Here is a 23545-nt window from a genome sequence, read left to right as displayed (position 1 = left end):
TCTGCACTGCTCCTGGCAGGGGTGCTGACTTCAGAGCTGGGCAGTTGGAGAGCGGTGGTTGTTAGCCGGGGGGGCAGCTCTGAAGGCAGAGCCACCGCCATCAGCAGTGCAGAAGTAAGGATGGCAGCTCTGAAGGCAGCACAAAAGTAAGAGTGGCAATAGCACGACCCCCCCTAAAATAACCTTGCAACCCCCCTGCAACTCGCTTTTGGGTCAGGACCCCCAATTTGAGAAACCTTGATCTCCCCCATGAAATCTGTATAATATATGGTAAAAGCACACACAAAAACAGATTTCACCGGTGGGAGACCAGATTTCATGGTCCGTGATGCTTTTTTCATGGCTGTGAATTTGGTAGGGCCCTAAATATGACACCACTGTGTGAGGTGTAGTGAGTATGTCAGTTCTGATGTGTTGCTGCACAAATGGGCCTCTGTGTCACAATGTGGAACTGTGTCTTATCTATTGTATGAGCCTGATCCTGCAAGCTCTTACTAGTAAAAAGCTTCTTTGCAGGTAATGAGACTCCTCACATAAGGATTAACATGTGGTAGGGCTTGCAAAATGAAGCCTTGTGTCTAAAGCAATGGGTAAATGTATGACACTGTGTAGATGTTTAATAACCAATAGTGTAATTCTTTAGAATAATGGTGAAAATTTTAAATGTTACATCTTATGTAGTGCCAGTGGCATGCCCCTCTACTTACATATATGAAAGGAGACCAGGTCCAGGCCCCAAAGAGCTTACAGTTAGGACTGTCACACGATTAAAAAAATTAATTGCACGATTAATCATACTGTTAAACAATAATAGAATACCATTTATTTAAATAGTTTTGGATATTTTCTACATTTTCAAATATATTGACTACAATTACAACACAGAATACAAAGTGTACAGTGCTCACTTTATATTTATTTTATTACCAATATTGGCGCTGTAAAAAACATAAGTAATAGTATTTTTCAATTCCCCCATTACAAGTACTGTAGTGCAATCTCTTAATCATGAAAGTTGAACTTACAAATGTAGAATTATGTACAAAAAAACCCTGCATTCAGAAACAAAACAATGTAAAACTTTAGAGCCTACAAGTCTACTCAGTCCTACTTCTTGTTCAGCCAATCGCTCAGACAAACAAGTTTGTTTACATTTTCAGGAGAAATGCTTCCTGCTTCCTTCCTATATCACCTGAAAGTGAGGTATTCACATGGCACTGTTATAGCCGGCGTTGCAAGATATTTATGTGCCAGATGCATTAAAGATTCATATGTCCCTTCATGTTCCAACCACCATTCCAGAGGACATGCATCCATGCTAATGACGGATTCTGCTCGATAACCATCCAAAGCAGTGTGGACCAATGCATTTTAATTCTCATCATCTGAGTCAGATGCCACTAGCAGAAGGTTGATTTTCTTTTTTGATGGTTCGAGTTCTGTAGTTTCCGCACTGGAGTGTTGCTCTTTTAAAACTTCTCAAAGCATGCCTTACACCTCTCAGATTTTGAAAGGCACTTCAGATTCTTAACCTCAGGTTGAGTGCTGTAGCTATCTTTAGAAGTCTTCTATGCTTTTTATCAAATCTGCAGTGAAAGGTTCTTAAAATGAACAACACGGGCTCTGTCATCATCCAAGACTGCTATAACATGAAATATATGGCAGAATGCAAATAAAACAGAGTAGGAGACATACAATTCTCCCCCAAGGAGTTCAGTCACAAATTTAATTAATGCATTATTTTTTTAATGAGCATCATCAGCATGGAAGCATGTCCTCTGGAATGGTGGTCAAAGCATGAAGGGGAATACGAGTGTTTAGCATATCTGGCACGTAAATACCTTGCAATGCCGGCTACAAAAGTGCCATGCAAATGCCTGTTCTAACTTTCAGGTGACATTGTAAATAAGAAGCAGGCAGCATTATCGCCCATACATGTAAACAAACCTGTTTGTCTTAGCAATTGGCTGAACAAGAAGTAGGACTGAGTTGACTTGCAGACTCTGAAGTTTTACATTGTTTTGTTTTTGAGTGCAGTTATGGAACAAAAAAATTACATTTGTAAGTTGCACTTTCACAATAAAGAGATTGCACTATGGTACTTGTATGAGGTGAACTGAAAAATACTGTTTCTTTTGTTTGCCATTTTTACAGTGCAAATAGTTGTAATAAAAAATAACAATATAAAGTGTAATAAAAAATAAACAATATAAATTAACAATATAAAGTCTACTTTTATACTGTATTGTAATTGAAATCAATATATTTGAAAACGTAGAAAAAATCCAAAAATATTTAATAAATTTCAATTGGAATTCTGTTGTTTAACAGTGCAATTAAAACTGCAATTAGTCATGATTAATTTTTTAATTGCAATTAATTTTTTTGAGTTAATCATGTGAGTTAATTGCGATTAATAGACAGCCCTACTTACAATTCAAACTAACAAAAGAGGGGAAAGAAATGCAGTGTAAAAACAAAGTGACTGAGTGGTCATAAGAAAAGGAGTACTAGTGGCACCTTAGAGACTAACCAATTTATTTGAGCATAAGCTTTCGTGAGCTACAGCTCACTTCATTGGCTGCATTCAGTGGAAAATACAGTGAGGAGATTTATATACACACAGAACATGAAAAAATGGGTGTTAACCTTTTGTCTTGTTCCCTCCCCCCCCCCCCCCCCCGGCTCTCCTGCTGGTAATAGCTCATCTTAAGTGACAGGTTTCAGAGTAACAGCCGTGTTAGTCTGTATTCGCAAAAAGAAAAGGAGTACTTGTGGCACCTTAGAGACTAACCAATTTATTTGAGCATAAGCTTTCGTGAGCTACAGCTCACTTCATCGGATGCATACCGTGGAAACTGCAGCAGACTTCATATATACACAGAGAATATGAAACAATACCTCCTCCCACCCCACTGTCCTGCTGGTAATAGCTTATCTAAAGTGATCATCAGGTGGGCCATTTCCAGCACAAATCCAGGTTTTCTCACCCTCCACCCCCCCACACAAATTCACTCTCCTGCTGGTGATAGCCCATCCAAAGTGACAACTCTTTACACAATGTGCATGACAATCAAGTTGGGCTATTTCCTGCACAAATCCAGGTTTTCTCACATCCCCCCCACCCCCATACACACACAAACTCACTCTCCTGCTGGTAATAGCTCATCCAAACTGACCACTCTCCAAGTTTAAATCCAAGTTAAACCAGAACATCTTGGGGGGGGGGGGTAGGAAAAAACAAGAGGACACAGGCTACCTTGCATAATGACTTAGCCACTCCCAGTCTCTATTTAAGCCTAAATTAATAGTATCCAATTTGCAAATGAATTCCAATTCAGCAGTTTCTCGCTGGAGTCTGGATTTGAAGTTTTTTTGTTTTAAGATAGCGACCTTCATGTCTGTGATTGCGTGACCAGAGAGATTGAAGTGTTCTCCGACTGGTTTATGAATGTTATAATTCTTGACATCTGATTTGTGTCCATTTATTCTTTTACGTAGAGACTGTCCAGTTTGACCAATGTACATGGCAGAGGGGCATTGCTGGCACATGATGGCATAGATCACATTGGTGGATGTGCAGGTGAACGAGCCTCTGACAGTGTGGCTGATGTTATTAGGCCCTGTGATGGTGTCCCCTGAATAGATATGTGGGCACAGTTGGCAACGGGCTTTGTTGCAAGGATAAGTTCCTGGGTTAGTGGTTCTGTTGTGTGGTATGTGGTTGTTGGTGAGTATTTGCTTCAGGTTGCGGGGCTGTCTGTAGGCAAGGACTGGCCTGTCTCCCAAGATTTGTGAGAGTGCTGGGTCATCCTTTAGGATAGGTTGTAGATCCTTAATAATGCGTTGGAGGGGTTTTAGTTGGGGGCTGAAGGTGACAGCTAGTGGCGTTCTGTTATTTTCTTTGTTAGGCCTGTCCTGTAGTAGGTAACTTCTGGGAACTCTTCTGGCTCTATCAATCTGTTTCTTTACTTCCGCAGGTGGGTATTGTAGTTGTAAGAAAGCTTGACAGAGATCTTGTAGGTGTTTGTCTCTGTCTGAGGGGTTGGAGCAAATGCGGTTGTATCGCAGAGCTTGGCTGTAGACGATGGATCGTGTGGTGTGGTCAGGGTGAAAGCTGGAGGCATGCAGGTAGGAATAGCGGTCAGTAGGTTTCCGGTATAGGGTGGTGTTTATGTGACCATTGTTTATTAGCACTGTAGTGTCCAGGAAGTGGATCTCTTGTGTGGACTGGACCAGGCTGAGGTTGATGGTGGGATGGAAATTGTTGAAATCATGGTGGAATTCCTCAAGGGCTTCTTTTCCATGGGTCCAGATGATGAAGATGTCATCAATATAGTGCAAGTAGAGTAGGGGCTTTAGGGGACGAGAGCTGAGGAAGCGTTTTTTAAATCAGCCATAAAAATGTTGGCATACTGTGGGGCCATGCGGGTACCCATAGCAGTGCCGCTGATCTGAAGGTATACATTGTCCCCAAATGTGAAATAGTTATGGGTAAGGACAAAGTCACAAAGTTCAGCCACCAGGTTAGCCGTGACATTATCGGGGATAGTGTTCTTGACGGCTTGTAGTCCATCTTTGTGTGGAATGTTGGTGTAGAGGGCTTCTACATCCATAGTGGCCAGGAGGGTGTTATCAGGAAGATCACCGATGGATTGAAGTTTCCTCAGGAAGTCAGTGGTGTCTCGAAGCTAGCTGGGAGTGCTGGTAGCGTAGGGCCTGAGGAGGGAGTCTACATAGCCAGACAATCCTGCTGTCAGGGTGCCAATGCCTGAGATGATGGGGCGCCCAGGATTTCCAGGTTTATGGATCTTGGGTAGTAGATAGAATATCCCAGGTCGGAGTTCCAGGGGTGTGTCTGTGCGGATTTGATCTTGTGCTTTTTCAGGAAGTTTCTTGAGCAAATGCTGTAGTTGCTTTTGGTAACTCTCAGTGGGATCATAGGGTAATGGCTTGTAGAAACTGGTGTTGGAGAGCTGCCGAGCAGCCTCTTGTTCATATTCCGACCTATTCATGATGACGACAGCACCTCCTTTGTCAGCCTTTTTGATTATGATGTCAGAGTTGTTTCTGAGGCTGTGGATGGCATTGCGTTCCGCATGGCTGAGGTTATGGGGCAAGTGATGCTGCTTTTCCACAATTTCAGCCCGTGCACGTCGGCGGAAGCACTCTATGTAGAAGTCCAGTCTGCTGTTTCGACCTTCAGGAGGAGTCCACCTAGAATCCCTCTTTCTGTAGTGTTGGTAGGGAGACCTCTGTGGATTAGTATGCTGTTCAGAGGTATTTTGGAAATATTCCTTGAGTCGGAGATGTCGAAAATAGGATTCTAGGTCACCACAGAACTGTATCATGTTCGTGGGGGTGGAGGGGCAGAAGGAGAGGCCCCGAGATAGAACAGCTGCTTCTGCTGGGCTGAGAGTATAGTTGGATAGGTTAACAATATTGCTAGGTGGGTTGAGGGAACCATTGCTGTGGCCCCTAGTAGCATGTAGTAGTTTAGAAAGTTTAGTGTCCTTTTTCTTTTGTAGAGAAGCAAAGTGTGCGTTGTAAATGGCTTGTCTAGTTTTAGTAAAATCCAGCCACGAGGAAGTTTGTGTGGAAGGTTGGTTTTTTATGAGAGTATCCAGTTTTGAGAGCTCATTCTTAATCTTTCCCTGTTTGCTGTAGAGGATGTTGATCAGGTGATTCCGCAGTTTCTTTGAGAGCGTGTGGCACAAGCTGTCAGCATAGTCTGTGTGCTATGTAGATTGTAATGGATTTTTTACCTTCAGTCCTTTTGGTACGATGTCCATCTGTTTGCATTTGGAAAGGAAGATGATGTCTGTCTGTATCTGTACAAGTTTTTTCATGCAGTTGATAGATTTCCACTCCATACGGCTAAATGCAGTGCCTTCCATAATGACAGGTTTCAGAGTAACAGCCGTGTTAGTCTGTATTCGCAAAAAGAAAAGGAGTACTTTTCATCTTAAGTGATCACTCTCCTTACAGTGTGTATGATAACACCCATTTTTTCATGTTCTGTGTGTATATAAATCTCCCCACTGTATTTTCCACTTCATGCATCCAATGAAGTGAGCTGTAGCTTACAAAAGCTTATGCTCAAATAAATTGGTTAGTCTCTAAGGTGCCACTAGTGGTCCTTTTCTTTTTGCGAATACAGACTAACACGGCTGCTACTCTGAAACCTAAGTGGTTATAGTTGATAGAATTTCATTTTTTTGTTGGTGGTGATGGTGCTGATGAACTTTTATGTGTATGTTGTAATATGAGCTAAAATAAGCATTATGAGTTGAAGCATGAGAATAAGGGTGAAAGACTATCCAAAAAAAAATGCTGAAAGACTATCCAAAATAAATGTGTGTGCTCAGTATAGAATGCAGATATGCTGATGATGATCTTATTTCTGTTCACAGATTTTAAATACAAATATTTATCTAAAGTAGGCTGTTTACAAGAATGAAAGAATAGATCTCAAGGTAACCTATAGACAGTTGGATGGAACTGAAAGCTTACCACAAATCCATACATATAAGCATCTAGCACAAATGAGTAAGATGATGATTTTCAAAGGCACAAAGGGCAGCTAAGCACCCAACTCTCATTGAAAAGCAGTGGGATTTGGTTGTTTAGCTGTCTTCTGTATCTTTATAAATATAGGCTAAGAATTTCAAAGTTTAAAAAAGCCCTGGGCTCCAGAGTCTGGAAACTAGATGTCTGATCCAACAAGCTCTTACTTATGTGAGTAATCCCACTGACTTTATTGGGACTAATTGCATAAATAAATGTTTGCAAGATTGGTCCGTAGGATTGCAATAGCAAGTAAAGCATGTGTTTTTGTGTTTGTGTTGGGGAGACTTAACAAAACTGCAAGGTGAACTGCTATGGTTATGAAAGGAGGTATCTTTACTATAGCTTCCTGTCTATGCGGTGATAGTGAAATTATTTTGCTTGAGATTCTCTTTTCCTATAAATATTTTTGTAAACTCTTATCTGTTGACTATGGCTTCAGTTCAGGAGAACACTGGGAATGTGTTTTGGAAACTTTCATTCTTAACATCTATATTATTCTTAACTAGCTATTGGAAAGGAACTGTCAAAATTAAGGCCTCAGTCCTTCAATTGGATCCACATGAGCAGAGCTTTGTGACTGTATAGTTTCAGAGTCTGCCCACATGGCTCTGATTGCAATATTGGCCTAAGGCCCTAATCCTGCAAACAGTTATGTGTGTGCTTGCTTAAGTAAAGTTGAGCACATGTATAAATATTTGCAGGATTGAGACCTAAATTGGTCATGAGTCATGAGTAACTTGCAATTTACTGTTTTGCTGTGGGTTTTGCCATCTCGTTTTTGACATTCCTATAATCAGCGTGGAAAGTATCTATGTAACTAAGTTCATATACATATGTGAACTCCAAGATTCTTGTGACATTCTATTTAGCTGTAGTAAGACCGTGTTTTATGTAACAACCAGATTACAATTGGAGTGCATGCATTCTTTTCTATAATACGTAATAGCTAACTCCTTTTAAAAATGTATTCATTCTCTTGATTTAGATTTAGAAATTTAAGTTGTTAATAAAATAACTGCTGGTTTAGTTTTGTTAGAAATTCAGTTGTGACTGAGGCTATTACACTATTTGATGATTAATTCTTGGGGCAGAGAGGAGCAAAGGCCAACCTCTAGGATTCATATTCATTTTTGGAGGAGGGAGGGGCTGATGCCTTCTCACAAAGATAATTTGGATGGATAATAGTTTCCTTTTAAAACCCTTGAACAGTAGAAAAACGTGGCTGGGCTCCCGCTGCTGTACACCCTCAGCTTTCACGGGAGAATGCTATACACAGAACGTGACCTCTTAAAAAAGCAAACGGTTTGGGCAAAGAAGCCAATTACTGCATTCCCTGCTTTACTGCATTCCCTGCTTTTTTAGAGTGCATTGCTGGGAAGATAATCATTTCAAACACACACAGAATATTAGCTCTGTAGTGTTCCTTAAAAATGTGTGGTCTCCCTTGTCTCAATGTACTTCACCACCCACGTCAGAGCTGAGGCCAAATATTTCATTTGTTTAGAGACGCTGAACTGTTCTCAAGACATTTGCATTTCCCGATTTTAATTGTGTCCAGGTGTCTGAGACATGTCCCAAGCCTGTCCTTGCATAACTGGTTTAAATAAATTTTAAAAAAATCTAAGGTTTGTATCTGTGTGACTGTAAAACCGTATGAATAAGCGGTGTCATCTGCAGAGCCTGCTCTACTCTGAGTGGCTTCGCAGGGGTGTACTGCTGATACTAGTCATTGTTCCCTACCAGGCTGTTGTGTGGTGTAAAACACAAACAAATAAATGAAAGTGGTGATGTTAAACCTTGTCATCAAACAGTTCAGAGTGGTTGTTGCTGGCTGGTTGGAGAACTGGTTCTGCAGGCTGAGAAAGGAGGCAGGGGATGTGCAGTCACAACTGATCTCTATCTGTTCCCTCCCAAACGCTGCAGGGACCCCCAAAAGTAAGATAAAACTAATCTAGTCAGTTGTGTCTGGAGACATAAAAAGTCATTTGTCTGTACGTTTTGAGTTTGTTTATGCTGAAAGGCAAGTCAAAGGAAAAGTTAGTGTTCCGCTCATGCTACTATTCCCTGTTGCATGAGGTATCTGATTACAGTATATTTTTCATAAACTGATTTTGTGATGTCTTAGGAAAACCTGTTCTTCAGAGGACTGTGTCCAACCCTCCTGAGCATATAGAATGCTAATGGTTCCTTTGTGACCTCTTTATTAACAGATCTCCACAGGTGGTGGGGCTGCTGCATGTCATCAGTTTCTAGACTGGTGTATCTGTTCTGCCTGATACGCCCTTCTTTTCAACACATTTACAAGACAGTAGAATCTAGTCCTATGATTTCCCCCCCCCCCCCGACTTTGTTTGTGTTCCCCCCCCTTTTGGACCAGACCACACTTCTCTTTGCAGATACCAGAGGGATGTCGCCCTGCTTGTGACATAAAGCCATAAGGAGGCACTGCACTTTTTGGCTTCTGCAGAGAACTTTCAGAGTAACAGCCGTGTTAGTCTGTATTCGCAAAAAGAAAAGGAGGACTTGTGGCATTTTAGAGACTAACCAATTTACTTGAGCATAAGCTTTCGCAAGCTACAGCTCACCTCATCGTATGCATCTTTTTGCAGAGAACTTGTAATTTCTGCTGCTTATCATGGACTTGCTCTTGTGGATCTGAAGGGAGACTAGGCCTTTAGAGCTGCAAAACAAAATTACATCTACAGTATGGCATAGCTAGTTAGCCACAATTCTTGGGGTGAGGTGGTGTTGCAAATTGATTACACATTATGCTGCCTCCTCCTGGAGGAGTGAAGTTCCATTCTAGGTCACAATGGACAGGCAGAATGATTCTTGTTAGTGGATGTTGTTATCTGAACACATAACGTATTAAAATCTAGCATTTGCTCATAATCTCAAACTATATGAAGTTACACTTTTAACGCTGACTGTGAAATATGTTTTGAGACAAATGTGCCACACTTCCATTTGGGCAGGTTATCATTGAAGTAACTACACATTATCTTTTCAGATATGACATCAGGACTTGTAATAGTAAAAACTTTCTTTAAAGGCTGGAGTCTGGAATACTTTCATCATAGTCTGCTGCACGAGGATCCTGTAGCTGGTCAGATGTATAAAATAAAATATCCATTGCTTTATTTTTTTGCAGAACTGGAGAAGACTAAATGTCAGCATGAACAAGAACAAGCTTTGGCTAGCAGGGACTCTTCCTACTCACAAATGCCCAGACCTATTGGTCACTTTGTTCCTCAGTGTGATGAGCACGGGAATTACCAACCAATTCAATGCCATTCTAACACTGGGTATTGTTGGTGTGTGAATAGGGATGGTAATGAGATTGATGGCACCAGAACTGGACCAGGAATCCGACCCCCATGTAAGTTACTCAAGGATTTGTCTCTTCTGTGTGTATCTCTTAAATTGTTGCAGCATCTATTTTTAATGGATTCTGGTATACCGTGTAGGTGCAGCGCTGCCCTGGAGTATTGCAGAGTTGTGCTATCTCAGTGGGAGCATGCCCATTGCTAAACCCCTTGAGGGGCTATAATTAAGGCTATGTTTTAGTAAAGGTTTAGTTAGGGTATTTTTAGTAAAAGTCATGGACAGCTCACAGGCACTAAACAAAAATTCACAGCCAGTCACCTGTCTGTGACTTTTACTAAAAATACCCCTGACTAAAACTTGGTGCGGGGAGGGCAGCCCAGGTGCTGGTGGGGAGGATTGAGGAGGGCAACAGCATGCAGGCACTGCTCCTGCAGATCCCATTGGCTGCAGTTCCTGGCCAATGGGAGCTACAAAGCCAGCGCTCTGGGTGGAGGCAGCGCGCAGAGCTGCCTGGCCATGCCTCCACCTAGCAGCTGAGCGAAGGGGATGTCACCGCTTCCAGCGAGCCCCCCAGGTGAGTGCCACCCAGAGCCCACCTCCCCGCATCCCATGCCTCTGCCCCCTCCCACACCGAAACTCTGCTGCTGGTGGGTGCGCGGTTGCCCCAGACTTCCCCAGCAGCTGCCAGTACGACTGGCGCAGGAGCTGCCTGAGCTGCCCCTGAGCCAGGCGCACCGGCCACTGCAGAAGTCACAGAAAGTCATAGAATCCATGATCTCCGTGACCCACTCGCAGCCTTAGCTATAACGCACTCGGTCGCAGCACCGTGTGCAAGAAAAATTCAGAAGCTGTATAATATCTGTTGTACTACCTTTCTTGTTACTATCCATTTATAGTGCTATTTCTTTCTAAAATGTCTGTAATTATGCACTGAAGATAATGGCTTGCTTTGTTGTATTTACATGAACTGAGTTTTTCGTCTGCTTTTCGTCATCTGTCACCAAGGTCTGAGCACATCTGCTCCTCCTGTTGTTATTGGGCCCCCTGTTCGACCAGATTCAATTCCTCTGCCCCCAGGAACACACTTACTCTTTGCCCAAAGTGGGAAGATTGAACACGTCCCACTGGTGGAAAATAATATGAAGAAAACTGATGCAAAAGCTTTACTGCATGTTCCAGTGAGTATCTATTGTACCTCCTATAGCCACTGGTGCTTAGGGAGAAAATGTCCTCTTGGTCACTGAAGAGATAGATTATGGACCTTGTGTACAGAGGAAACCCTCTCAAATCTCCCTTACATTGAAGGACTTACTCATTTTAGTCCCAAATTTACCTGTGCTCCACACAAATTTGGTATCCTCTCACTCTTATTGAAATTATTTATATCAGTAATAAAGAATCCTGTGGCTACAGAAAGAGTTATTTACACTAAAGGAAAGGTTCACAGAGCATTTTAGCTTTTCATCATGAATAAATCTTGTGTTCCTTTTATGTCCAAAAAAACCTCTTATAGCTTGTGTGTGGGAACACCTCACCCCCAGACTCATGGCTTTCATTGGCTTCCTGTCCACTGCAGCCTCCAGTATAAAACTCCATATTATTCTTAAAGGTCTTCCATTGAGTTTCTGTCTTTTCTCCTCCTGTCATCTGTCTGAATCTCACCCTGTTCTCCAGTCAGTTCCCTAATCACTTCAGATGTCAAACTTGCTTGTCCCTTCTCCGGGTCTGGTCCCTGTGGGTGGTAAATCCTTTCCCCACATTCTTTCCCACTGTTTGGAAAAAGCCTCTTCTTATCAAATGACTCCCTGTTGCTTTTCAAATCCCATCCTCTTTTCCATGGCCTGTAACTCTTAACCAGTGGTGGGCAACCTGTGGCCCGTAGGCTGCACACGGCCCGTCAGGGTAATCTGCTGTTGGGCCACCAGACAGTTTGTTTACATTTGCATGGCCGCCCGCAGCTCCCAATGCCCGCGATTCACTGTTCCCAGCCAATGGGAGCTGCAGGAAGCAGAGGCCAGCATGTCACTGTGGCCTGCGCCACTCCCGCAGCTCCCATTGGCTGGGAACGGCGAACCACAGCCACTGGGAGCTGTGGGCGGCTGTGCAAATGTAAACAAAGTGTCTGGTGGCCCATCAGCATATTACCCTGATGGGCTGCATGCAGCCTATGGGCCGCAGGTTGCCCACCACTGGTTAAGAGTTACAGGCCATGGAAAAGAGGATGGGATTTGAAAAGCATCAGGGAGTCATTTGATAAGAAGAGGCTTTTTCCAAACAGTGGGAAAGAATGTGGGGAAAGGATTTATCACCCACAGGGACCAGACCTGGAGAGGGGACAGACAAGTCTGACATCTGACGTGTCAATTATTACCCTGACGGGCTGCATGCAGCCCATGGGTCGCAGGTTGCCCACCACTGCTCTTAACTCTGTTAAATGATATGATCTGATTCCTTGAGCTACCCAACTTCAGCATGTTCATTTGTTCTTCCTGACACTTGGCATTACCCCTTTCGTCCCAGCCCCCGTTATAGAGTGGCTACCAGAACCAGGTGTTGTAACTGTTGTACTTTTGTATTTCTTGGGTATTCTTTGTAGGCCAAATACTGATCTCAGTTACACTGGTGCAACTCAGTGAGTAATGTCAGTAGGATTGCCCTGATGTAAGAGTAGAATTGGGTCCATTGTCTATTGTATGAAGATTCTATACAATAATAAATTGATGTTGTATATCAGCCCCAGTACAAACTTGGGCAGTCAGGTTGATGTATAAGCAGAACTGAAAATTCCTGGTGGCTCCTTCTGTCTGGTCTGAATAAAATAATTTAAAAGAGAAACTCCAGTGAAAACTTTCATAGATAAGATTAACTCTTAGTTTAATCATTAAACTTTTCCGACCTCTTTCCTTTATACTGACAATAGCTGTTTTTTTTTTATCCCAGTTGCTAAATTATAGAGAGATTTGTGTAAATGTCAAGCAGAAACAGCATGTTGCAACACTCAAACACTCTGATCACCCTGCGACCTATTGCCTGAACGCATGGTCAAGAACACCATGCATAAATAAATCTCGTTTTAATGGATGTTTTTGAAATGCCTTGTTAAGGGGTTGCTGGACTCTCTGTACTCTTCCATTCTGCCAGAATCTTATCTTACGAAGGCATCACAAGAGACAGACTCAGGAATCCATACAAAATGAGGAGTGTCAGACTAAAAGTCCCATCCAATTGCTATAATAAGGATTTTTTAAATCTAAATGTGTGCTCTTTAGGTTCTGCTTTCTTTTGCAAGTCTTAAAGAGTCTTAAATCTTTTCTGATTGTCCACTGACTTTCTCAGGAAGAGGAAATGTTGTAGTTCATTTTAAATAAGAATAGTTCATGTATTAAAAAAAATAATTTAATTTAATTTAACAGTTTTAATTTAATAAATTATATTTCAATATAGTACCAGGCATACAAAGCGGTTCACAAACTGCATGCACAAGCACCAATGAAATGCAGCCACCTAGGGTGTGTGGGTTAGTGGCAGGCAGCAACTAAACGTTGCATACCACACATTAAAGGAATGTAGGGTACAGGAGGAAGAGAACAGACTCTGTATAAGAGCTGCCTGAGAGCCCCAGCATTGGGAGAGTAGATTGTGGGGACACCACTAGAGGGCCCTAGCACTTGAATGAGTGAGGAATGGATTCATGGTGTGTATGTGTCTAGTAGACAGGGTGAGGAGTTGGCGCATGGGCGTGTGGGAGGCACCCACAGTACAGTGTGGGTGCATGATGGACAGGGGTGATGGTGGTGGGGGTGGTTACATCCAGGGAGAAGTGGGTGCATAGGTATGTTGGGGAGAGAAGGTGTGAATGATGGGTGGATGAAATGTGGTTGGGTGAATGAGTATATTGGTGGCTGGGTGTTCTAGAATCTAGTGGCAGAGTGTGTGATGGGTGTGAGTAGGTACTGGACATGACAGAAGGGAGAAAATTTAAGGTAATGGAAGGAAAGAAAGATGGGACAGTTAGAAAGAAAAGAGAAGTTAAGGAAAGAGTAAGGAGGAAGATGAGAGAAAAACAAAGAGTGACAGGAAAGAGGTACTCATGAAAGAATGTGGGAAAGAGGGAGATGAGGAAAAATTAATCTGAAGGAAAAACACTGAAAAGTGTGGAGGGAAATATGAGGATTCTTGAAAGAAAAATAAAATGGCGAAGGAGGAAAAGGAGAAAATAAGTAAAAGGCAAAGAGACTGCATCAGTCATTGCAAAGGAGGCTATTGGAACTATCCACAAAATTCAGCACTAACTCTCAGTAGGTCTCTGTGTATGTAACAGAATTGGAAATGATTAATTAAAGGCCTGATTAATTAAAGGAGTTTCGATTAAAAGTTTTGTGGGCTACTGCAAAGATAATTGTCAGGATGACTGTCATGAGATGGAGGGAATCACAATTATTTCCTTTTTTAGATGAGTGAAGAGGGTATCCTCTGGCCAGACTGCAGTGGGGGTGGGGGTGCAGCAGCTTCTCACTTGCACTAACTACTTCTCCAACAGCTGTAACTCTGCTCCTCCTGGCCACCCACCTTCCACCTGCCTCTATAGCTCTCCTCCATGACCTGACCCCCATCAGGGCCCCTCTGTTCGTTTGCCTGCTGGGCCCTTATTCTTAACTCTGGCCCTGCGTAGAGCCTGATGCTTAGACCCCCTAAGCCATTCTTTCTAGCTTTAGAACTGTTATTTAGTATGAGGCTGTAATTATTCACTTGTTGACTTACAGGACAGCGTTGTTATTGGAGTTGCGTATGACTGCATGGACAAGATGGTTTACTGGACGGAGATCAGTGGCCCTTCCATCAGTAGAGCCAGTTTGCATGGTGGAGAGCCAACAACCATCATCAAAGCAGGTAGCAATATTAGTTTCTGCTTGATAGATTCATTTCCAGCAGGGAGTGTAAAGACTTGCATACACCAACCTGCACTGACCAGCCAATGGCCTTACTCTGACTGCTGCAAGGCTAGATTGTTTAAAGGAAGATCAAATTGGCAGAAATCAAAGTGATTGGATAATCTTAGGTTTTAAAAATCTTTATATTTAAAAAACCTGTCTATTTTATTCTTACGTGTATTGCGGAAGCACCTAGTGGCTCCAGCACCATTGTGCTAGGCACTGTACAAACTGAACAAAAACACAGTCCCTGCCCCAAAGAACTTACAATCTATGTATAAGGCAAGTGACAACAGGTGAATACATCGAACATGTTGAGGGGAGCACAAGGTAACAGGGAGATGATTATGATCTGGGTAATGAACAGCACTCCCCTCACACCACCTACTTAACTATTGTTGAGTTTTTTTGTAGGCCTCTCAGCAGGAGGGATTTGAAGGATGAAGTAAGCATTTCTAATGGGCCTGCCATCACAAGAGTTAGGACAGGTCCCCAGCAGTTTGTAGTAGTAGGTATGGGCTATTGGATATCACCATAAACTACCTTTCCACAAACTTTCATCATGAAGTATAATGGATTGTTCAGCAGTCACAGTGCTAAACTGTGCTCATACTTCTGCAATACGTAGCAAAACAAACCTCGTGCCTATTAAGTCATTATAAACAGATTTGGGGAGGGGAGTCAATTTAGCAAAACAGTAGTCATTTAAAATTTTATTTTCTGTGTATCTGCTTTCATTTGTCCTGTTTTTTAACAAGTATCTCCATCTGAGGTTTATTTCTATTGGAATTGAAGGGTACTTCATTCACTTGTTCGAGATCAATGCCAGTTTGGGCTAAATTAAGACTCTTGAGGCAGTAGAGGGATGGGCAGTTTGCACCCCCACAACAGTGGTGGTTTTAGGGGGCATTATCTCTGCATAAGGCAGAGGAAAGGGTTGTACTCCCTGGGTGCAAGTGCTAGACTGCTCAGCAAGCACAACTGATACAGCTGTGCAAAAGATGCGAACATGGGGCATTCTGCCCAGAATTGTCTATCTAGCTGGTATGTAGGGGCTGCAAGGGCACACCTTCAGTGTCACACCTTCAGTGATGAGGCTGTAGTTTCCTAAAGGATATAATACCTTGCCCTGCCTGATCCTTTGTTTAGGGAGCTTCCTCTGGGCTGGGTCTTCCCTACTCTTGAGCTGCATGCAGATCTCAGCAATCTGCTCACAAGTCTTTGCAAGGACACACTCCATCACTTACATGTTATGGAAGTAGAGAAATGGGAGCTGCCTTTACCCTTTAAGGAGGCAGCTCCCATTTCTCTACTTCCATAACTGATGCAAATATTAACAAAAATACAAACAGAACCTATATAGCAATAAATATTAAAACATTGAAAATTATTACTAAATGCATAATTTTACAATGTAAAACCATTTCTATAATTATACTTGATTCCAGGGTTCTCACACAAGCAGAGCGGAATGGGTCTTCCCCTGCTTTGTGCTCAGGAAGTGGACGCAATCATGTTGTGTTGCCTGCTGAGTGGGTACTGTTAGGGGAAGGGAATAGGTTCCCTGTGACTATCCTCTAACAGTAGAACCATGCCTTGGGCTTCCTAAGGGCCTAATGTCTGAAATGCTCACAAGACTCCCTTTCAATTCTGATAGAACTAAGCTCAAAGACATATTCTAGACACTTATAGTGAGTCGGTGCCCATCCAGCTACAAAGGGGTTGATGGAAGGACTACTACTTTCCATTCTGTTTATCTCTAAGGATCCCTCAGAACAAAGCCGTTTTTGCCTGTCTGTGAATAAGTTAGCAGGGGAGGGAAGCATAAAATAGAAATGTTGACCCATATCATTCTTATTGATCATGGATTATGTATATATTGTAGTGACTTTTCAGAAAACCTGTGACTTCATTTAATGAGAATTGTATTTGTTTCACATCTTCCCTCCTCCTTGCAGTGTGTTGTATGTTGTAGAGCCATTTAATACTATATCATGAAGGGGTGAAAGCATATGTGATCAGTACTCCAAGCCCATAGGTGGTTTGTCATAACAATGTTGCGTTATCAGGTAATCTTCCATGTCTTTTGTCTGCTATGGAAGCAAAAAGTGTCTAAAGACTCATTCAGGCCTTCTGTTGCCCTTGTTGCTGGTGCAGATTGTGATAGATCAAGTACTTGTGAAGTGATGCTAAAACAGGGGTTCTCAAACTGGGGGTCAGGACCCCTCAGGGGGTCGAAAGGTTATTACATGGAGGGGTCGCAAGCTGTCAGCCTCCACCCGAAACCTCGCTTTGCCTCCAGCATTTATAATGATGTTAAATATATAAAAAGGTGTTTTTAATTTATAATGGGGGGAGTCGCACTCAGCGTCTTGCTATGTGAAAGGGGTCACCAGTACAAAAGTTTGAGAACCATTGTGCTAAAGCAGTGGTGTTCTTAATTTTCTGTACAAACACCAGATGCATTATATCATGGAATCAAAACAGAACACTAAGGTGTTGACTACTTGCTCAAGTGTTTAATTGGGCATTTACATGGTGTGCATTGCTAGCCAAAATTCAAATTCAAAATTGCAGAGGCACTATTCCCAATCTTTCAGAAGACATTGAGGTTTTCCTGATTTTATCTCCTTTCCGTGTGCTGCAGCTCCCTTGTTTGGTTTGCAGTTTGTTTTTGTATTGAACATTTATTTCTTTGTTCATGTTTTTGTGATTGGAATTTGTTTGCTTTGCAGGGGCATGTTTTGGTATGGGGCTCCATCCAGCTCTCATCTGCTTCTGCAGCTGCGTAGCCTCCCGAGGCTACAAGTTTCCTGAGCTCCGCAGCTGCAGGGCTGCTCCGCACAGGGAACTTCCCCTCTGCTGCAGTTGTTTAAATCATATTAAATCATATAAGCCATACATGTGTGCAGAGCCTGGGACTGTGTCCAGCCTGACTCCAGTACTGGTGTACTGAAATCATGGCCCTAGGAGTGACTGGTGAGGTGGGGGAGGAGATGCACAGAACCTGCTTAATATATTCCCTTAGACATGCCAGCAGGGGCCAAGTTTCCCTCTGGCTAGCCAGCCAGGAAAGACATTTACTTCAGGCCACACACAGCCTCTTTAAATCTCCTGGCTGACAGCTCAAAATAGAATTGTGCCAGGGAGGAAGGACTCCTGGAAACCACTGGTAGCAGATCTCTAACCCACTACCCTCTCCTATTCGGACCAATTGACTAATAGACCATCGGAGTCGGCAGTCCTCCTGTTCAGTGCCTGGGGATGGGAGAGAGAGTCTCCACCCCACATGAGGCAGCTCCCACTGCCTGCTGACCTCAGCAAGAGATGAAAGGATATAGAAGCATGATTTGGGGGTGGGAGAGGAATCTAATTGACATTTGCTTGGTACACCTTGATCAGTTCTTTGCAGATTTCAGTCTTGGAGTGGGTGGTCATTCCCACTCGTCCAACATGCACACACGTGTGCTTGCCCATGCGCACACGCGCACGTACACACATACACACACACACAATTTGTGACCCAAATAAGTTACATACCTAGATAAGGCAATGTAGCTTCTGCTGATTATGGTCCAATATAACTCTTATTAGGATAATCACAGTGTCCGGTTTTTTTAAATTCCCACCTAGTGATTTGCCCAAGTGTTTCTCCCCAGGAATCCAGTTTGGGTTGAGAAATACAAGACTTGTTTAATGGCTGAATAATGAATAAATGTGAAAATGAATAGACAAACTCAATTCATTTCATTTAATCTTTCTTTGAAATTCAGAAATGGGGCGTGTAGTTCTGCATTTGAAAGCTTCCTTGACAGATGGTTTTCATGAAGGGACAGGTTTCAGAGTAGCAGCCGTGTTAATCTGTATCCGCAAAAAGAACAGGAGTACTTGTGGCACCTTACAGACTAACAAATTTATTTGAGCATAAGCTTTTGTGGGCTACAGTTTCATCAGATGCATAGAATGGAACATATAGTAAGAAGATATATATATATACATACAGAGAACATGAAAAAGTGGAGTAAGAGACTAATTAATTAAGATGAGCTATTATCAGCAGGAGAAAAAAACTTTTGTAGTGATAATCAAGATGGCCCATTTAGACACTTGCTGATAATAGCTCATCTTAATTAATTAGCCTCTTACTCCACTTTTTCATGTTCTCTGTATGCATATATCTATCTTCTTACGATATATTCCATTCTATGCATTTGATGACATGGGCTGTAGCCCACGAAGCTTATGCTCAAATAAATTTCTTCATCTCTAAGATGCCACAAGTACTTCTTTTCTTTTTATGAAGGGACACTATGACACTTTTGAAACAACCCCATGCAATCTTTCCTTACTGGTTCATTCAGAGTTTATACCTCTGGAATTAGTCTGAAATGGGATTGTATTTACATTTAGTTTCAGTTTGTGTGCAGCCCGTTCTTCTCTGTGGACCTATGTGTCCTAAAAACTGTAGAGCAATTTTTTGTGCTGGCTGAGTACAAGAAACTTTAATATGCCTTTTTATTTATATTTTTAAAGTATTTGTTTCTCCTTCTATGATTTTGAGTGAGAAATCACTGGGACCAGAGTAATAGGTCATTGTCTGCTATTTCCTGTTGCTTTTGGAACAGATAACTGTCCAAGAAAAACTATGCACATACAGTACTAAAATATGTTCCAAACAAAATCCCTCTGCAAAACACAGACTTGAATTTAAATTCCATCTAGGGTTAATTCTTTTAGCACTTTGGAGATTGATTGTTAAACTTGAATACATTTTTAAATATTATGATGTATTTAAATTGTAATCAGTACAAAACTATAGCTTTCAGAATGATGCATTGTTTCTTCTCCTTTTGTACTGACATACTTTAAAGATTTGTAAGCCCGCCCCAGATCTTTGCAAAGACCATTTTGTTTTCCAAAAGGATAGAATAATTTCAATACTGATGAGCAATAGTGTTTGTTTCCCTGCCAGTCATTCTTCTTCTTAAGTCAGCACTACATACCTATTTTTGTATTAGCATTACTACTTCCGATAAAGTTGTGATGTTTTCGGTTCTTTTGTTTGGTTGTTTGTTTTTTTTTTAACAAAAAATAATTATCCCAGTTGAACCACTTGGCAGATATACAGATAATAAAAGTGCCTTAAACTAGTATAGTTCACTTCCAGTATGGGAATAAACTATACTGGTATAACTGTGTCCACACTAGGGGACTATACCAATTTAGGTGCACTGATATAGTTACTTTTGTAGGTAGACAAGCCCTTGGGTTAGAATTTGTGTAATTATCAGGGTGAGAAGTGACTCCTAACTATAAATTAAAAAAAAAATTAAGTAGGTCCATTGGCATCTCAGATTTGAAATCGTCAGTATGATAGAATTGTGCATCCTTCAGAAAGGACACAGTCACCTGACCCTTCTAAGCCAGCTTCATGCTCCAGACTAATGGAGCTCTGTTATTGGCATATTGGAGGGAGCAGGTCCTGACAACACAATATAAAGCTGGATGTTGTGGGACAAAGAATTGTGGTGGGTTTTTTCTTGATTTTTGTTTTTTGTTTCCTAAATTTCAAATAGAGTATGTACCTCCCTTTGCTCTAATTATTTGGCATATTCTTGTAATTCTAAATTTGAGTAGGTTTTTGTTACAGCCATTTTTGAAAAAGTCCTATAAAATTCAGTAAGGATGAAACCACCAGAAGTTTATTGGGTTCTATAGAAATTATTCTAAGCAGCCTTCAGAATTTAATTGAGAACTGTATCCCTGACATGGAATTCTCCCCTAATAGCCCATCGGGCTGATCTAAAGCCCATTAAAATCAATTGGAGTCCTTCCGCTGATTCATGGGCTTTTGGTGTATTTTAAAATTAACAGAAAAAATCTATGGAAGTATCAACTTAGAAGTTGTGTAACCCTATTGAATTGTTAACAAAACATTTATAGTACATTTAAACCGTGACTTCAGCTTGTGTTCTATGGGAGGCAGCAGTGTCTAGTGATTAGCACAGGAAACCCGTATGTTGTTCTTGACTGCCACTGACCTGGGCCCCAGTTCCTGTGAGATGTGCCGTTTGGATTGATCCCTGAGCCTATGAAGAGCCCCACTGACATCAAGCCTAAACTACCTGCACGTCCTTTAATTTTCTCTACGATCAATAGTGAAATAAACTAGTCACTTTTGTTGTTCTCTCTAGCAATTAGATTTGCTCTCTTTCAGGTGCCAATTAAAGATCTCCTTTGTAGAAGTGCATGCCTTAACAATAAGTCACTATTTTTATATTTTGTAAGGTACAACTTATATTCCTCGTGTAACAGGTTAACGTACTCTGTATAAAATGGTTTGTTGGCCTTAATTGTGATTGGACAGGCATTAGGAAAATTACTTAATGGAAACATTGCTGCTCAAGCTGGAATAACCGTTAAGTGTTTAGTATAACTATATTAGGAAACAAACTTATTGTTTGGTGTTTTATTTTCTTTGTTCTGTTCCAGACTTAGGAAGTCCTGAAGGAATAGCAATAGATCATCTCGGTCGCAACGTTTTCTGGACTGACTCTTACCTCGATAGAATAGAAGTGGCCAGGCTGGATGGTAGCCAGCGCCGAGTGCTGTTTAACACTGATCTGGTGAACCCCAGAGCCATAGTAACAGATTCTGTGAGAGGGTATATATATATTTTATAGACACATTTATTTTTAATGAACATTCTATGTATATATCCTGAAAGTCCCTCTACATTTTTACACTGTCTTCAACTGTTGATATAAAGCTTCAGTATCCTTTTCTCAGTCCCAAATATCCTCCTATAAAATAATATATTACTAGGTGTTTTATTGGAAATAAAAACTTCTTTCAGAATGCTTATTAGAAGCATTTCTTCCTAGGCACAATAATAATGCATTTTTATTAGCAAATGAAGTATTGGATTAGAATAAGCATTTTCTTATTGTTTTTTCCTTAATGGCAGCCATATTTCCAGTACTCTGCTGCCTTTCAAAAAACTGCATTAACTCCTTCTCTATCTACATCTCTGCCTTTATCTACTCCTGACCATCATCCAAGTACCTTTCCTATTTATTCTCTCTGTCTCCTTCACCTACACCCCATGATGTGTTTTCTCTGACACTGTTATGCTTGGGACAGCCTCCTAATTAACATACACCAAGACTCTACCGAAAGTTTGAAAATCCAGCTGTGCCGTGAAACATTTCAGCTACAGTGCTTACCTTTAAACCCCTGCCAGTTTTATCTTAAGTAAATAGATTCATTCTTACTATTTGGGGTATTTCTTAAACTGTCCTATGCACATTATGTTGTCTGTTTAGAATACTACAAATACTAAGGCAAGTCGCAAGTGTTAGGGGATGAGCACTATATAGTGGTCCCTGTTTGTTCTATTACACCAACTCATTCCAATGAATTTTATGGTAGCATCTTGTTCGTGGTTTAGCACATTTTTCCCTAGCGTTGTCTTAGGACTCTGTTTCTTTCTTTCATTGTTTAAAATTCCTATCTCAATCCTCAGCAGCATACAAAAATAAAAATAAAAAAGTAACCTCCATAACAAATTACCTTCACAGCACATTACTGGTGTGCAGCGTTAACAAACAATATACGACTTGAGGAGAGATATAAAACGAATGCCCATTACAATGTAGTAAGTAAGCCTTTTTTTGCAACCCTCCCAGGGTCCAAATTCATGAGAAAGGAAGGGGCAATAGGCCAGCATCCTTCTTATCCTTCTCCACTGCTGCCACCTCCTTCTCACTTTGCTAAGAGGGCATCGACCACTTGTAGCAGCACCCTGGGACCACAGCCCTAATCCAGGCCTAGTAAAGAGAGGTAGGGGGTTTGGAGAGTCAGCCCACCCACCACACACACACCTTGCCCCGGCAGCTCCTGTCCCACAGGGCTGGGCACAGCTCCCTCCTAAAGTCATTGTGATCTGATGCATAGGGTTGCAGCACCACTCAGGCTTGACCCCTCTGCCCCTCTGTTTAATGCAAAATTTTTTTATGTTTAATTTAAATACTCGTAAACTATTGATAATGCAAGTTGGGCACAAACTGATTTCCATACTCTTATACGTGGGGTCTTAAACTGCTGTTGTCCGAAATGCCATTTTCCAGGAACATGTTTGCCAACAAGAAGAGTCATTTCACTCAAAATACTTAATTTCCAATACAACTGAATGAAAGGTTTTTGTTTTGTTGTGGTTTTTTTTTCCAGTCACATGAACTTCTAGGAAGTTGTGCTAAACAAAATTAGTGCAGCTTTCTGTAATGAACAAGGACTACTCAGGCAATGCAACAAAAATTTGAAATGTTCATAAGGGAGAACTGGGGAATATATCATGGAATCCTGACTAGATTTCTCAAGGAGAGTCTTTGGAAGGGTCATCCTCCTTCCAGATGTTAACTGAACAAGATTTTTGGTGAAAGGAGCATGTATGTGACAGCTCAAAATGCAGATATTTAAGACTAAATAAAGGAGTAGTGCCACTAATTTTCCTCTTCATGGAAAATGTGGTATATCCAGTAAGTTGTATAAGTAAAGGGTCTCCCGATCATGCAAACAGATTTGCATGGGTGGACCCAAGTACCTGAGTGGAACCTCATTGACTTCAGCAGGGTTGGCGTATTAGTTGGCAGCTTCAGGGAATGTAGCCAAAGTATTAATAAAACGGTGGGCGAAAGGTTGAACTAGCGGCAGTTAAT

The 23545-nt window shown here is 41.5% G+C and overlaps 1 protein-coding gene across 1 annotated transcript in view; it reads left to right on the top strand.

Moving 5' to 3' along the window:
* NID1 (nidogen 1) overlaps positions 1 to 23545 on the top strand; it is an 88019-nt gene that overhangs the window by 50357 nt on the left and 14117 nt on the right. Inside the window, exons 13-16 of the mRNA XM_073338168.1 lie at positions 9722 to 9949; positions 10903 to 11075; positions 14661 to 14787; positions 21321 to 21492. Of these exons, the coding sequence (XP_073194269.1) occupies positions 9722 to 9949; positions 10903 to 11075; positions 14661 to 14787; positions 21321 to 21492 (700 nt within the window). The remainder of the gene's footprint in view (positions 1 to 9721; positions 9950 to 10902; positions 11076 to 14660; positions 14788 to 21320; positions 21493 to 23545) is intronic.

This window comes from Lepidochelys kempii, chromosome 3 (genome assembly GCF_965140265.1).
Source record: "Lepidochelys kempii isolate rLepKem1 chromosome 3, rLepKem1.hap2, whole genome shotgun sequence".
NCBI lineage: Eukaryota > Metazoa > Chordata > Testudines > Cheloniidae > Lepidochelys > Lepidochelys kempii.
Note: the sequence above shows the minus strand (reverse complement) of the source record. Positions and strands in the feature narration are given on the sequence as shown.